Below are 16,429 nucleotides of genomic sequence, written 5' to 3'. Positions count from 1 at the left end.
AATCTTTATTTCCATTATTCTTAGATACAGAATTTTTCCCTGTGTATATTTACAGCGTCCCTCATCAGGGGTGCTTAATCATAAGGGAAGTACAGGCATATGGTACTTTTTTTTCTGTTTGCTCCGTATCGTTTTGCCTTCGGTTGCTACATGGATATTTTCCGGTGTCTGTCAAGCTAAGTTTTCTTTCATTTTTGCATTTCCCCTTTCTTCCCACACTAAAATTTTTGGTTGATACCTGATTATGTAGCAGATGTAGCTCAGACCAAATTGTTTCTCAGCACTGTTTTTCTTGGGGTGCGGGAAATTAACGAGTTGAGCCAAAATAGTAGTTTGACACTCTGATCTTTTAGCAATGTCTAACACAGTGGATATCACAGGCTCTCAGCCCTGGGAGAGTTGAGGGTAGAGTTTGCAGACAGATGGGGAAGGATTGATCGGTGTCAGAGCCCTTGCTGTTCTTTCACTAGCCAGATGAGAAGAAATGCCACATTTGAACTCAAGTTTAGCAAGCTCACAGCTGTAAGAAAAAGTGGTTGTCCCATATGTAGTGGTTACCGTACATCCTTAAGATGTTGGCTGAACCTAAGAAATAAGCTGCTTCTTAAGAAAAAGGTTCTTCTAAGAGTAACTTACATTCACTAGAAGAGTTTAACTTGCTTTTTCTTTATACAAAACAAAACCTGAGAATTTCTGCATCCCTGCTTGCTAAGTCATGGCTTTCTGTCAACCATTTACTCTTTCCAAGGAAGTTAATGACATCTCTTTTGCTTTTGTCTTTCAGATTTCCCTATGTGGTCCAGCAGATGTGTTTATTTCGGCCTTGAAATTGCTGATGCCGATGCTTGCTATGGCATCTGTGGCTTCCCCAGTTATATTTAAGGAGTTTTGTCCCTTGTATTATCTTCTCAATGCCATTCCTACAAAGGTCCAAAAAGGCTTTCGCTCTATTGTGGTATACCTCACAGCACTTGATACCAATGGAGACTACATTGCTGTGGGGAGCAGCATTGGAATGCTTTATCTCTACTGCAGACATTTAAACCAGATGAAAAAATATAATTTTGAGGTAAATGCTAACTTTTACTCTCATCACTTCTAAGAAAGCTGAGTTGCTCAGAATTGAGCTGCTATTTATCTCTCATGGACTTTGCAAGCTTTATGTGTGGTTTGTTTCCACAGGGGAAGTGTGAGTCTATTACTTTTGTGAAGCTGTTGAGTTGTTTCGATGATCTAGTTGCTGTCGGTACAGCTTCAGGTCGGGTTGCAGTTTTTCAGCTTGTGTCTTCATTACCTGGAAGAAACAAACAGGTAAATCTTTGCATTTGTCTAATCTTCTGTGAGGTTTAGTGTGGCAAATCCTAGTAGAGCGTTCCCTTGCAATAGTGAAAATTAGGGAATTTTAACTGATGAAGTATATGGGTATATGTTTTAGCCTTCATACATTAAGCCTATAAAAGCTATAATCCTAAAGCATGCTTTCTATTACAAAAGACACATTTAATCAGAAATGCTTTTGAGAAATTCCTCATTTGTAATAACTGGCTGAGCCATTTGGTGGGGTTTTTAATTGTTTAATTTTTTTTTCGGTGTTAAAAATCAGAATGGCCTGCACTTCTGTGCTTGAGTGCAAGTTTATCAGATAGGGTCACTGAGTAGGCTTTGTGTCTCCATTTTCACTTTCCCTCGTTCTTGTATTGCTTTGGTATCGTTTCACAGCTTCGGAGATTTGATGTTGCTGGTATCCACAAAAGTTGCATCACGGCTTTAGCTTGGAGTCCCAATGGAATGAAGTTATTCTCTGGAGATGACAAAGGGAAGATCGTCTACTCTGCCCTAGACTTCGACCAGGTGAGCATTTATTGCATAGACCTTGATTTCCATTTACAGTTTTCTGGAAGAATGCTTGGGTGTTTAAATATTTAGCAGTTTGTTAATCGCTTAGTATCATGTATTCCATTGGACTGCTTTAGTCAGATGCGCACACTTGGCCAAGTAGGCCCACACCCAGCAAGACAACCAATTCACAACCACCTTAGCTTTTTATAAAAATATTCTTTTTAAAAAGTGGTGATCCTTCTCATTTTATTGTGTTTCTGCCAGAAATAACTATCCTATCTCCCTTTAGCTTTCAGCCAGTACTTTCTCTTTTGTTTGGAAAGGGTACTTTAGAATGATGTGATGTTGTCGATTCACTATATTGGTATTTTTTTCCAGAACTGTTCATCATCTCAGTCTAGAGTGTAGAATGAAAGTAATATTTGGGTTCATTTTTTTCTGATGTCTTTGTTAATTAAAACTGACCTTGGATGTCAACAAAGTAAGTACTAACTTGAATTTCTATATGGGAGAAAAGTTTAAACAACAACCATTGTGATTAACATATGACTGTCTGTCATTTGATTTGACAGAAAGGTTTAAAGTCTCCAGACATTATCTCAGTGCTGTATGACCTGACGTTGGAGAAGAAGAAAGAAAATGCATCCTATCTATTGATTCAAGTGAAGTGCATTAGCTAATATTCCAAGAGAAATTGAATTTCGTAGTGTGCCACTGCAGTACATGCAATCTAACTCCCTATTTGCCTCCGTAAAGGAACTCTGTGTTTGTTAAGTGAACTTCATGCAACAGTAGTTCAAAAGCTTTTGTTTATTCATTTGTCTTCTCTTTCTTGGGCTTATTAATTTGTTTGAAGTGTTATTTATTACCTTTTATTTTTAGAAAGGCTGACTCCTGTTAATTGCATGTTTCTTTAAAAGGGTATTTGCAACTCCAGCCTTGTATTGGAAGAGCCGTCTTCAATTGTCCAGTTGGATTACAACCAGAAAGTGCTGCTTGTCTCTACTTTACAACGGACTCTACTTTTTTACACAGAAGAGAAAGCTGTCAAGCAAGTTGGAACACAGCCCAGAAAAAAGTAAACCTCATAAAATCTTGGTGCAGGCACATCTATTAATTCTAGCTTTTCAGAGCGGATTACAGAAAGAGTGATCCAAGCAGTGAAACTAATACAATGCAACGGGTCTGCTCATGAAAAGTTAGTTGCAGTAGCTCTGTGTGCTCAGATGTGAAATGACAGTTCAACCTACCTAGAAAGTACATGGTTGCAAATGTGCTGTGACCATTTTCAGGGCACTACTGTGCAAAAACACTTAAGATGTTTTCTCATTGTTTAAACTGAAATCACTGCCAAACTTCCACTGCAGTCCCTCTTGGTTTGTTGTGACTTGGTGTGAACAAGCATTGTAGTCATGTCCATCTAATGGGTGATGTAATATCTGGTGCAAAAAGCAAGTCAGTGTCCTAGTTTTTCTTACGCACTGAAGTGAATTAAAAGGGAAAATGCGTAGCAAGCGCTTATGGTTGACCTGAAGGCTAGGAACTTCTTGTGCGATCTTCTGGCATCTTCCGTTGTGTGTCCTTTCTCAGAAATGAAGGAAGAGGGAACCCGCTCTTAGGACAGCATGTCTGACTGTATCTGGAAGTAGAGGAAATTGATTCTTGGAAGAAGGCTTATCATGTATTTTTCAGGGATATGAATAGTAAGAGGAATACCATGGACCATCCACGGGTTTCTTGAGTGATACTAATGGTGGTTTTATGCATGAGAGATGAAGATTTTAACAGTTGAGGGCTGTTCTATACTTCTTATAAGCAAAGGTTGTCACATTCTTAGAATTAGTTTGTAGTGTTTTGCTTGATTTTTATTAGTCCTGGGAGAAGGATGCCTGCTTAGTTGGATCTTTCTGAGTTGGACAAAGAGTACTGCTGAGGCTGTGAAGCTCATTAAGAGGAGTCATTTAACTTGTCAGACTATCGATCAGGCATCTAAAGCTGAAGGAAATCTGTTGTTATTTGGAAGCACCATTCTTGTCTTACTGTAATCAAATTTGTACTGTAGACATTTGAATGAATACCTGAATCAAAGAACAAAACTTTTATTTTTGTTAGTTTGCAGTTCTAACTTCATACCATTAGTTTTAAAAATTGTTTCTAAGTTGAGTATATAGCTTTTAAAATACATTCTTCTTTTGTGTTTTAGCACTGGCAAATTTGGAGCGTGTTTTATACCAGGCCTGTGTAAGCAGAGTGACCTGACGCTGTTTGCTGCCAGACCTGGACTTCGTCTCTGGAAGTCTGATGTTCATGGAACTGTTCAGGCCACATTCATATTGAAAGATGTGTTTGCTGGAGGAATAAAAACTTTTGAACTGTATCCTCGTTTGGAACCACCCGACAGAGGAAGTTACAGCTCCCCAGAGAAACACCTCGGGCTTGTTTCGTGCTTTTTCCGAGAAGGATGGGTGCTGACATGGAATGAATACAGCATCTACTTACTAGACACTGTGAACCAGGTAGATAAATCTTGTGGGTGCATATTTTGTTTCTTGTTTTGTTTGTGCTATGCTGTGAAACTCTTTTTGGGTTATCCTGTATATTTCTCTGATTTAAATCCATATTTAAACATAACAAAGAAGACTTGGTTCTGTCACTCTTCGAGTTGTCATTGCAATGATATAGTCACAAACTAGCATGATACATTATCTATAAAAATTAAATATATGTAAAGCTTTCAGTTCAGATGTTAACATAGTAATCATTTCTAACACTTAGTAAAACATATATAAATCCAAAGTCTAGTAATTAATGCAAAACAATTTTAGGCCTATTAGAACGATGTACTTTTTCCTTTCTATTTCTTTTGGTATCTTCCAAAAAACCAAGTATTGCATGAGTTGTTAGCTATTTTGTTGACTTAAAATTGCATGTGAAAGTAAACACAAGGTACTTTCTTCTTGTCTAAATGGTATTAGGCGTTTGTACTGTGGTGTTTTTTCTGCTATCAAATTGTATATTGTTGCTGCTAGTTTGGACAGAGAAAATGAATAGATACGTGGAATTAAAATGAGTCTAAAAATGGGTACATCATTATTAAAGAATGCTTTCCTGTTTCCCGTTTGGTCCCCATGTGTTGCCTGATCTAGTTGAGAGGTGGCGTCCCTGGTGGCAGGGAGGCTGGATTAAAATGATCTCTAAGGTCCCTTCCAGCTTAGGCCATTCTATGATTCTTTTTTCTTTCTTTTTCATGTGATAAATTCTTTATTCTGTAATTATATATGTTGATTAAATTCCAGTGAGCACTTTTGTTAAGAACACCGTCTTTTCCAAACTGTGTTAATCTGATGCCAATTAATTCTTTCTGTGTTGACTCTTTATAGGCTTTGATTGGTGGCTTGGAAGGATATGGTGATATTGTGTCTGTGTCCTGTACCAGCAATGAGATTTTTCTCTTAAAGGGTGATAGAGACATAATAAGAATTTCAAGTAGGCCTGAAGGACTGTCATCAATAGGTTTGTATAGATTAGCAGTCTTATAGTATGTATCTCATGGAACACCGTGCCTATTATATTTTTTTGACACTAAAATAAACCCCAAAACCAAACTAAACACAAACCCCAACCCAAAATATATCAACTGCCCCAGAAAAAAAACTTTCAGGTTGTTGCAAAAACCTACCAGGTTATGTAGAGTCACTTATGCATTTCTACAGATTATATTTAGAGATCTAATTTATCTCTTCATCGGAACTTCTATTTTGGCTGCAGTGAGAATGGGAGCTTTAAGTAGTTAATCACAATTCCCATTTTCTGAGAGTGGATCAGGATTATCCTAGCCAGGCATCTCCAGTCTATGCATTTGAGACCTTTATTTTAAACCATGATGCTGAAGCCTGATGCTGGAGGCCTGATCATGATTATCTCTTTACTGATCGATCTCAGTTGTCTGGGTTGGAGATATGTTGATTCAGTGCCACCTGTCACCACCCACGGTCCAGAGGAATTCTCAGCCTTCCCAGCAATGAAAAAGAAAGAACTGGCAAAAGCCCCAAAGGATACTCACTAAAATTACAAAAAGAGTTTGAGAGTTTATTTTCTTATTTGTTGCCATCCAAGTTTGGCATCTATGTTACTAGAACTCTCTAAAAGGGATTAGTAGTACTTCCTTAATGATGGTGCTGACTGATTTCTCAATCATTAAGATTGTAAACACCATTATTCAGCATATTATGCTTACAGAAGGACTACTTAAGAGTTTAAAATACTCCATCTTAGCTTTATAATAGCAAAATGCAAGTAAATATGCTATGAAATCTTGCTGAATGCCAGAGACCTTTCTTAGCATTGCATATTAGTGATAGCTGTACTCATTTAAGCAGTTCTTTGGGGGTGTTTATTGTTTTAAGATTAACTTTGAAGTGTAGTTTGAAAGGAGCCTTCTTGAAGTGTATTTTCTTCTAATTATCACAGTGGTTTGTCTGGTAAATTTTCCTCGATTTTATTCAAAGTACTGAATGGATGAAGAAGATGAAGTTACAGGGTGGGACATCAGTGGGTCATACAGTCAGGTCTGCCAAGCTAAAGACCTGTACCGTTCTTCATACAGTAAACATACCTTCAGAATTTTGTTAATAAAAATTTGATAATGGGCTTTGGGGGCTTGATTTTACTACAATGATCCCACATAGATTAATTTACATGAAGTTTACGTTGTGTGTGTGTGTGCATATATATATACTTGAAATGTTGCGAAGTTAGGTGGAAATTTTTTCCATTGGGTAAAGCTTCTTTTCTTTAATACTCTCCAAGAACTATGCTCCTGTTCACTTGACGTACTAGTATTTATATATTTTATTTTTCTTTTGATCGGTTTCAGATGTGAATTCAAAATTGACGAATCTTTTAACAGATACGAGTCCTAAATTGCTGACCCCATTATCAGTAGTTTCATCTGTATCATCTAGCCCTTCAGTGGAAACAGATAAAAAAATGGTTACTTCCCCTTCGGTTACTGGTGATAAAAATGACTCTTATTCTTTAGTGAAAGATGATCTGGAAACTCCGACGCTACCAGAGAAAAGTTGTGATAGAGTGGGAGACTTGAGCAATGAAACAAGAAAAAGGGGCTGCTCTATAGTGAGTGAATCAAGAAGTAGGAGCAGTTCGGTCAATTCTGTGGACAGTGGCTCTAGCTTTATGATGTGCGCAGACCAACTTTCGGAAGCTCAGAGAGAGGGTCAGCTTTCTTCTCAGCTGTTCAGCACCATCAGCTCTGAAGATTTTGATCAAGAGCTCATTGTAAAGCCAATTAAAGTGAAAAAGAAGAAAAAGAAGAAACAAGGTAGGTCTAGCAGAACTTCCGCGGCTGCTGCTTGTTATTAGAACCTGTCACTTTTGATGTCTCACACAAGAGAGTTTGTGTTTGATGTGCTTTGCTTATATTGTCATGCCCTTGGGATATTTGAGTCGTTGTGATGGGCCATCTGTGTTTAAGATGAAAGCCTGTTTTGAAAGTGATAAATTAAGTCTTTTTAGGTTTACTTGTTTTATTCTCTGACTTTGTTTTGCTTTATGTAAATATACTTAAGATTCTCATTTGTGTGGGTTAACAATAACATACAGTGAACTCTGTTTCCAGTTTTATGTTGGAATTGTGTGGTGTCTATTAATCCTATTTAGAGTATTTGAGAGTGTCTTAGCTGTGCTTTTTAGTTTGTTAAAATACTACAAGTACTTGTTTATTTTAATTGTTTACTGTATTTGCTTTACAACTTTAAAATGCCTTCCTGTTGAGCCCATTTTGACTTTATATGTATCATTTAGTGTTGAAGTTGGAAAAAAAATCAGTATATTGAAATTTAGATGTAACTCTATTCTTCTCCTAATGATAAAAGTATTTTTTTCTTACTCGGCACTGAAATGTAATACATTCTGTTGATACTATTTCCCCCCATCTTTGTTTTGTTTCATTTTGTGAGAACAGAAAGTGGAACAAGGAAAAACCACAGCTCTCTGGAAGGTACACCAATTTATGAGCGTCAGCTTTCCGGTGATAGTCCCCATTCCCTGAACGCGGACTCCTTTTCCGTGACTTCCAGCCTCATGAGTGGCAGCATTGATCATTTGAGTACTGGATCTCCAGATCAGGAAAGCATGTTCAGTGTGGAGTCCCATACAATCTTGCAAGAAGATAACGGTTCGGAAACTTTCAGTGTCCTGCAGTCTCCTGAGTCTGCAACTGTACTAATTAATGAAGAAAATGGAGATTTGGTTGATTTACAGAAACTTCCGAACAGTGACAGTGGCATGGGTACCTCGACTATTATTGATACTTTGACATCTGTCTCTCCTCTAATCCTCACTGAAGACTTGACGAGCAGTGTTGACGGTGAATATAACGGTGGTGTGGTTTCTGCAAGCAGTGAATGCTGTCTTGAAAAGCTGAGCCAAGAGGAAGATCAGGATTTTCCTACGTTGTGTGAAATAGATGAAAATTTAGATAAAATGAAGCTGCAGGATATTGAAAAATCTTTTGAAGAGCCAGACCTTACAGACCAAATGTTTTCGGAGTGTGACAGTGTAGTTGGTGTTCAGACATCCCTGGCACCAAAGGAGAGTGATGAAACCTGTAGGGAAGAGCAGCAGCAGCGCGCTCTCATCCACAGCGCTCTGTCAGAGCCTTCTGCGCTCCACTTTGACATTTCTAACGACGTTTATCCCGATAACGGTTCCATTTCTGGATGGAATTTTGAAAGTGCAATCAAAGCTAAATCTAATAGTAGCACTGCTGAATGGGTAACAGCCACTCATGAGAGTAAGACTGAGAAATCTTCCTCAAGTGATGAAGAGGATATTTATGGACATGGGTTACCGTATTCATCCTCGGAGACTAGCATGCCCGAAGTTGGTGCTGAGTGTGGTTCCCAGGATGTGGCCAAGATAAGCATAGATGAAATGGTGCTGTTAAAATCTGATCAGGTATATGTTTTCGGTTTAGTTAAAATACGTAAATGCAGCATTTCAAAAGAAACATTTGTGTAATTACTATGCCTTACTTCTTTAGGAAAGCAGGGGGTTTTTTCCTACTTGATTCAAGTAAAGCATAAATCCACACAGCAGTATGTGTCCTAACTCTTATGAAATGCGATGTGTCCAACTTCCTAATGGTTGCTGTGTGCTTACAATGTGAAGAAACTGCACTGACTATAGCTCCCAGCTCAACAAAAATGCTGTCATAAATTCACTCATTAAAGACTGAGCAGTTAACACCAAGTCATGCTCAAAGGCTGCTCCTCTTTTGGGTCACCAGTAGCCCAAATTCGACATGCTGCTTTCCCAACTCCACCCGACTTCTTGGGGAATTAATGTTGATTATCTCATATGGCTGGCCTCTGGTTAAGGATCATTTTACCTGTAAATAGTCAGAATTAAAGATTAATCTTTCTTTGTGCCATGGACAACAGTTAGTACTATTTAAAAGGTTGCCATTTTTTCTTTTTCTGTTTCTTCATTAGTATTTTGTGGGTGAACATTTCCAGAAATAGTAGCTCTCATATAGATTATAGAAAAGAAGTGCTAAAATTAATTGTAAAATCTGCAAAATTGCAAAAATCACTGGGAGTTTTAGCAGAAGTCTTGAGAAGGAAATGCAGTTCTTCTGGGTTGGGGATTTTTTGCCTTTTAATGAGAGCAACCAAAGATCTGTTGATAAAGGCTGAATTCTAAGTTGATGGTGTTCTATCTAGTAACAACTGCAGCCCAAAAGTGTGGAAGACTTTTATTTTCAGGTTGTGATATTCTTGTACTCTGGAATGTTTACTAAAGCTCCACAGATGCTTACATTATAGATCATGTATGCAGTGCTTGGGTTCATCTCATGTGAGCAATGAGAATTTAAGATAGCTGTGTGTAAACCAGATTTTTACAGTATATGCCTCCTGCACTGTACAGAGAATATTGGAGCTGGGTATTTAGGCGTCTCTGCACACCAAGTATCTTGTTCCCTTTGCTAATCACTTTATAGACAATAAATAATTTCCTGGAATACAGGCAAACTATGTATTCCTTTTTGCATCTGCCACTTCTTTTAAGTATGTGTTTTTCAATAAGAGAAGATTTTCCACTTTTTGGAGGTAGGTGAGTGTGGTGGGTTGGTTGGCTTTTTCTAAAACTTTTGGTTTAATAGCCTTATTTTGCAGTACACACTACCTCAGAGAACACTGACAGATGTAGTTTTATACACAAGGCAAATGAATTCCTTGATTAAGGTACTATAGCCTCTTAAATTGAGCTTTTTTAAAAAAGCAAAATACGGGAGCTGCTGTGCTTATATAGCCATTTTCTTGTGTGGTTTGAAAACACTTGACACTGTTCTGACTCTGCAGTTTTTAGTTTGCAGAGAGCTGGATGAGATACTCTGGCCCCGGTTACGGCATCCTGAGCCTGGTTGTGTCGGAAAAGCACGTCTGGTGCCTCGACTACCGAGGCAGCCTCTACTGCAGCGCTCTGCCTGCTGCTGGGCAGCGATGGCAGAAGTTCGAGGAAGGGGTCCAGCAGGTCGCAGTTTCCCCATCAGGTCAGTCACTTCCTGCTCCTCTGCAACCTCCTAAATATAAAACTTGCAGACACTCACACACTTTCTTTGCTTTCTTGCACTTCCGATAATGGCTGTTGTTTAAGTCAGCGAAACTTCTAATTTTTCTGAGATTGCAGATATAGTTCAGTGTGTATGTCATGTCCATGTAGGCGGTTTAGCGTTTGTTTTTTTTTTTTAATATAGTACTTGCAGAAACTGTTGTTTGGGGTTTCTTTCAGGTAGAAGTTGTGGCTGGGGGTTTTGGGGGGTTTTTTGTTTGCTGTTTTTTTTAAAAGTCGTACTGAGTGATACAGCTGCATCCTCACTACCTCTTCACACCATGTTCTAGTTTAAGCAGCGTTCTTTCTAACAGGCTCACATTGTGTTTTGGGAAGTTTTCAACATGCGTCTGCCTGATTAAAGTGAACTTCAGAAGCAGCAGCAGTTCAGTGGTAGGCAGAGATGAATGAAGACATCCTTGTCTATATAAAACCTTGAGCTTTGATACAGAACTTCTTATGATTCACAAATTTAAAATTCTTTTTGTTGTAAATGTGGAATTGGTTTTCTGTGCGTTGGTCTTTTTTGCTTATTTCCAAACCAAAGTAAAAAACACTTTTAATTTTTGGTGCATTTGCATAAGGATGGTTGAGAATGAGGATTATGTTGGATTAAAATTAAATGGGTTTTGGTTATAAAGTTGAGTCACTTTTCGCCTTCTAGATTGTGAAAATACAAGGTACGGGCTAGCATGCATAGCTAGGGCATTGGCTTGGGGTAGTTTTGGACTGCAGTTTTTGGTGGTGCAGAGATTTCCTGGGAAAAAGGTGATTTCTCTGCATTTATTATCCCTCATTTCTAGAAGTTCTCCCGGTTTTTCATTGAATCCATGCACATTTCTAGCATCCACTGTTCCCTGTGGATGTATTAACACAAGAGCATATTAACCACAAGCATCAAAGTGGAACCAAATGCTACTTTGTGGAATTGCTCAGAGGAACTTACTAGGACGATGTACTGCTCTGGTATGAAGTGGTGTAGATGCCAGTCAGCAGTCAAATTTGAAATTCCTTTTGGTTTTCTTATTCTCAGATAGCTTTGCTAATTCAAGTGCGGGGAGAAAAAAAATCTCAAGATGGATTTGTGCGGTTGCATTTCTGAATTTTGTCTGCTTGTGATGTGCTGTGTAACGAGCAGGCAGTAGCACTACCCACTGGGGTGTGGGATAGCACACCTGGTCCACAAAAGTTACGATTTACTACTAAAAGGTGAAAGTAGCATGATTAACTCTTTTTCCTTTATATACTGAAGATACACTGAACTAGTACAGAACTTCGGTCTCTTAATAGTAATATTATTCAGCCCTGACGCGGAATTTGTTTTGCTTGTTGATTTTCATGGTATAACTAAGAGAAAGTGACTTGCATTTAAACATTTACAAATCATGCTCTAACAGTAATTGCGTATCAGCAATGCCTAGAGAAGTTGGCCACTGTCCTGATCTTCTTTTTAAAAATAGTTATAAGCATTTTTGTGTAACACTACTGGCTTGCCCTTCACCTTACATTAGTTTAGGTTTGGGTAGGACAAGTCAACTGTGTCTGTTAAAGTAGTTGCTAAGTGGTACTGTGTTCTCTCCTCTTACAGGGGCTCTTCTCTGGAAGATTGAACAGAAGACTAACAAAGCATTTGCTTGTGGAAAAGTGACTATAAAAGGGAAACGCCACTGGTATGAGGCTTTACCCCAGGCTGTATTTGTAGCTTTAAGTGATGACACTGCCTGGATTATCAGAACAAATGGAGATCTGTATCTGCAAACAGGTATCTGCATTAACTGCAGGCTCTTTGGATTTTTGCAGGCTAGGATTCTTAGAGTTCAAGTCTGTGGAATGATCACAATTTGTTTTAAACTTTTTTTTTGCACAGCCAGGACATCGGGAAACCTTTGTATCTTGAGAAATGGTTGAAGACAGCTGTGAGATTCTGTGTAATTAGGAGACTGGAAAAGTCAGTTCATGGCCACTTGTTTGGGATTTTTTTTGTGTGCCAAGTGGAGTATATACAGTATAGAGAATTTATGACATGGGAAGAATATCAGATGAATGCAGATAAGTGGAAAAGGATTGCAGAAAATGTTGAAATAATATCCTTGCCTTGAAAATGGTATGGTGCACTGTAACAACTGAGCTTTAAGTGGGTTTTATTTTCTTGCTTTAAGTATTTTAACCAAGTATGAAGAAGGACTTTGAAAGGTGATGAGATAGTGGGTGGCTGTTCATAAGGAATTCATGTATGGGGGTGCAGAATAGGGGAAAGTAAAAACTACATATTTTGAAAAGCAGAGATCTGTTGGAGGTAAGAGTTACCACCTGATAATGAAAGGAAGGTATTCTGACAGAAGATGATAAAGTGCTTTAGAAGTATAGACAAGTGGTTTGTATTTTGTGTGATAGAGAAAGCAAAGCCCGTGGAGGAATAAAACGGTCTGTGGAGCAGCAGTCTTTACAGCTGCTTTCACACTGGGTGTGAATGAGGCAGGAATCAGAAAAAGGGGTAGCGTGAGTGTTGTGGAACGTGTTATGCAGAGAATGTTCAGGCTAAATCCAGGGAGCTAGGATAAGGGATGGAGCTACAAGTTTTAGAGGTAAGGGAGAAAAGCGTCAAGGGCTCTTGGGCATGCAGGCTTTGCACAGAGAGCTGAGTTGGTAAGGACAAATAAAATGATGAAGGAATAACTGGAGAGCTGAGAGGACTGTGTAAGGAGGAAACAGTAAAACAAGCTAAAGCAGGACAACATTTCAGAGTAGCTATCAAAATTTGTATTTATCTTCCATTTAATGGTAGTACTCTCCTTATTTCTCTCATAGATTGCTGTACTAGAATACAGAAATTCTTCATAATTAAGAAAACGAAATATGCAGCACTGTCAGGAAGATACTCTATTCTTAAATAAATGTCTTTTATTTAAATTCAGTAGTTACACAGAAATTAAGTGGTGTGCCCAAGGTCATGTGCATATTGTTCACAAGCATGGGTTGTGGAGATAAAGAGTGAACTTCTGATGCTGGTCACACAGGGCTCTGTGGAAGTTTGAATCAATATTTTTCCCCATGTAAGAGATTGATTTAATGACATCAGCTTACATTCTGCTGTTCTAAGGTTTCTAAATTTGTCTTTGAAACAAAAAATAAATTCCAAGGGTATCTGTCGTGTTAATATGAGGAAACCAGTGATAGTTTTCTCCAGAACCTTTTCATTCCCTCCATTGTCATGTCTTCCTTCAGTAACAAAAGTATGTTCTCCAAGCTTTTGAAATTAACATTCCTGTTATTTCAGAATATCATACAGACAAGTCTGTTCATAATTGCTTTGGCAGCATGTGAAGATTAAACAAAAGCTCTGTCTCTTGAGGACTTCCGCATGTAGCCATGCAAAGCAGACTTCAGTGTAACTGTGAAGAAGACATGTTCCTCTAGGTTACACGTGTGAATGTGTGCAAACTACCTGTAAATCTACCAGACCCTCTTTCCTCCTTTCAGTACCACACACTCTGTCGTACTCTTTGTAAACTGCTCTGCTGCCTCTATTCAGGTCGTGTTGTCTCTCTCCCTGGAATGTTTTGGGCTAAAGTTCTTCGACTGCGGCCAAATCTAGTGCAGGTTTTGTAAATGGAGATTCCCGATACTGACACTAGAGGGAGAAAAGGAACAGAAATTACAGGACTTCTGCACTCTGCGGGATGTTGAAGGATATACAGTGTATTATTTCATAAAAGATAACTACGTTAGAGGAAATGATTATTTTCTCTCTAAACTATTGATCAAAGAAATAGCAATCAAATAAAAAAATGTTAGTACGTAAAGGATGCTCCCCTCCTTGTTTTCTTTTATTGGGTAGCTTAGTCTCCTCTCTTTTAGTTGCAAAACCCCAAAGTTTGTAAAGCAATCCTGCTTTTTTGATTTCTAGGCCTGAGTGTGGATCGTCCTTGTGCCCGAGCAGTAAAGGTTGACTGCCCTTATCCACTGTCACAGGTTACATCCAGAAATAATGTTGTGTGGGCACTGAGTGAGCAGCGGGCCCTGCTCTACCGGGAGGGAGTGCGCAGCTTTTGCCCTGAAGGAGAGCAATGGAAGAGTGATATTGTCAGGTAATGATGCTTCGGTGGGACAGCGGCATAACCAGAATGACACAAAGAGTTGTTTTCAGTGCTGGAACTCCTTGATGTTTGCAAAAGTGTTGCCTGAACTCATGTGTGTACATTGCATGTATGTGTGGTTGCTTTGTGTCTTTAGTTGTTCTCCTGACATACTCAGAGTAACTGGTGGTTTTCTGTCTGGTGAATACAGCAATTTCTTTCATTATGTATCAGTCAAACAGAAACGGTAACACAATTAAACTCACTTCAAAGAAGTAAGAACACATCTTAGTAATATCAGTCAGTTTGAGTTTTTTTGATTAAATACCGTTTCTTTATATCTGTGTCATAATGGTCTTAACGACCTTTCCAGATATTTGAGTGAATTTTTGCTGAGGTTAAATCTCAGCGTTTTCTTGGTCATCCACACAGCTCGATAAAAGTTTTTCACTTCACAGTAACAGATTTTTATAAATATTCTGGGTAATTTGGCATTTAGCTTCATAGTTGTTTTTATGCTCATAGTACTTAGTTTGTGGAAAAGTTAGAAGAAATTAGTTTACTGCTGGATTTGAGAATCTAGAATATAGTGTCTCTTGTGACATCGACCTGAAGCAAGTATGGGAAGAAATTCCAGTTCTTGTCGTATGATTTTATCTTCTATTGAATATCCTATTGTGAAATTTAACTTGTGTCTCTATCCAATCTGGTATTCGACCCTTGAAAAGCCTGAGGAAATATTCAATGTCTTGTTCAAATCTGAAATGTTTGTGTACTTTAATTAGCTCATTTAATGAAAATATCTGCTTGACCTACGCCTTAGGTACACTTAACGTTCTTGGGCTTTGTATTAGAATTGCAGAAAGCAATCCATATTTGGTCTTAAATTGTTGAGAAAGGCTCTCGGAAAGAAATGACTCTGTTGGCTGCCTTTTAAATGTCTGATACAATCACTTGACCCTGTTGACTTTCTGAGTCTGAAAGTTGTTTACTTACAAGGGAAACTTACAGTCCTAAATTTGACATTTATCTTTGCCATATAGGTTGAGCTTTCTATTTATGGTTCTTGAACAGCTAGTATTGTTCTCAGAATAGGTCAAGGAAGTTGGAGATGATACGTTTATGAAGCTGCTTTATCAAAAACTTCAAGAACGCAGCTCTTTATTTCTTATTTACTGAACAGCTTAAATTTTGGTTAGTTTTATTCTTGTGTATCCAGGTTTCATATCTTGAGTGATCTTTGAAGGACTCATTTTTTGTTCATAGAATCACAGAATGGCCTGGGCTGGAAGGGACGTTGTTGAATGGTTTTTAATTTTGCAAACTAATACAAGTTCAATTACTGAATAATTGTGAAAATTTAAAATCAAGTCTAGTTTTGGGCTTGGCCACACTGAGTTGGATCATTTAGAACTGCTGTTAGTACTGTAAGAGATTCCTTAAAATACTGAAATCATAAATTTAAAGGAAGGTTTTTAATTTTATTTTCTTTTACTTGTTTGCATTTCCAGTGAAATGCAAGCTTTGGAACCAGTGTGCATAACCCTTGGAGATCAGCAGACGTTATGGGCTTTGGATATCCATGGAAACCTGTGGTTCAGAACTGGTATAGTTTCAAAGAAACCACAAGGAGATGATAACCATTGGTGGCAAGTAGGCATTTTTTTATTTTGCTTTCAGTTTGGTCTTTTACCTTGGGTTTATATTTGCATTGTTTTCCTGTGAGAGTCTAAGCTAGAACTAAATTAATTGTTTGATACATTATAGCACTCTTTGTTCATACATTAAAACTGTAGTGTGTCTATGTCTGAAACATCTGCTATGAAAAAGGAGAGGTAGGAAAAACCCCCCGAGTGTCGCAGCAGTTTTTGAGAACCCAA

At 38.2% G+C, this 16,429-nt stretch overlaps 1 protein-coding gene across 1 annotated transcript in view; it reads left to right on the top strand.

Annotated features, from left to right (window-relative positions):
- The first annotated feature begins 835 nt into the window (after positions 1-835).
- Positions 836-16,429, top strand: part of TECPR2 (tectonin beta-propeller repeat containing 2) — a 36,014-nt gene continuing 20,420 nt past the window's right edge. The window contains exons 1-12 of the mRNA XM_009878440.1: positions 836-1,069; positions 1,183-1,311; positions 1,720-1,851; positions 2,760-2,917; positions 4,043-4,355; positions 5,220-5,352; positions 6,881-7,180; positions 7,823-8,817; positions 10,231-10,414; positions 12,062-12,235; positions 14,381-14,561; positions 16,061-16,202. Coding sequence (XP_009876742.1) covers positions 836-1,069; positions 1,183-1,311; positions 1,720-1,851; positions 2,760-2,917; positions 4,043-4,355; positions 5,220-5,352; positions 6,881-7,180; positions 7,823-8,817; positions 10,231-10,414; positions 12,062-12,235; positions 14,381-14,561; positions 16,061-16,202 — 3,075 coding nt within the window. The remainder of the gene's footprint in view (positions 1,070-1,182; positions 1,312-1,719; positions 1,852-2,759; positions 2,918-4,042; positions 4,356-5,219; positions 5,353-6,880; positions 7,181-7,822; positions 8,818-10,230; positions 10,415-12,061; positions 12,236-14,380; positions 14,562-16,060; positions 16,203-16,429) is intronic.

This window comes from Apaloderma vittatum, unplaced genomic scaffold (assembly GCF_000703405.1).
Source record: "Apaloderma vittatum isolate BGI_N311 unplaced genomic scaffold, ASM70340v1 scaffold9511, whole genome shotgun sequence".
NCBI classification, from domain to species: Eukaryota; Metazoa; Chordata; class Aves; order Trogoniformes; family Trogonidae; genus Apaloderma; species Apaloderma vittatum.
The sequence above is the reverse complement of the archived record's forward strand: the minus strand, read 5'-3'. Positions and strand labels throughout refer to the sequence as shown.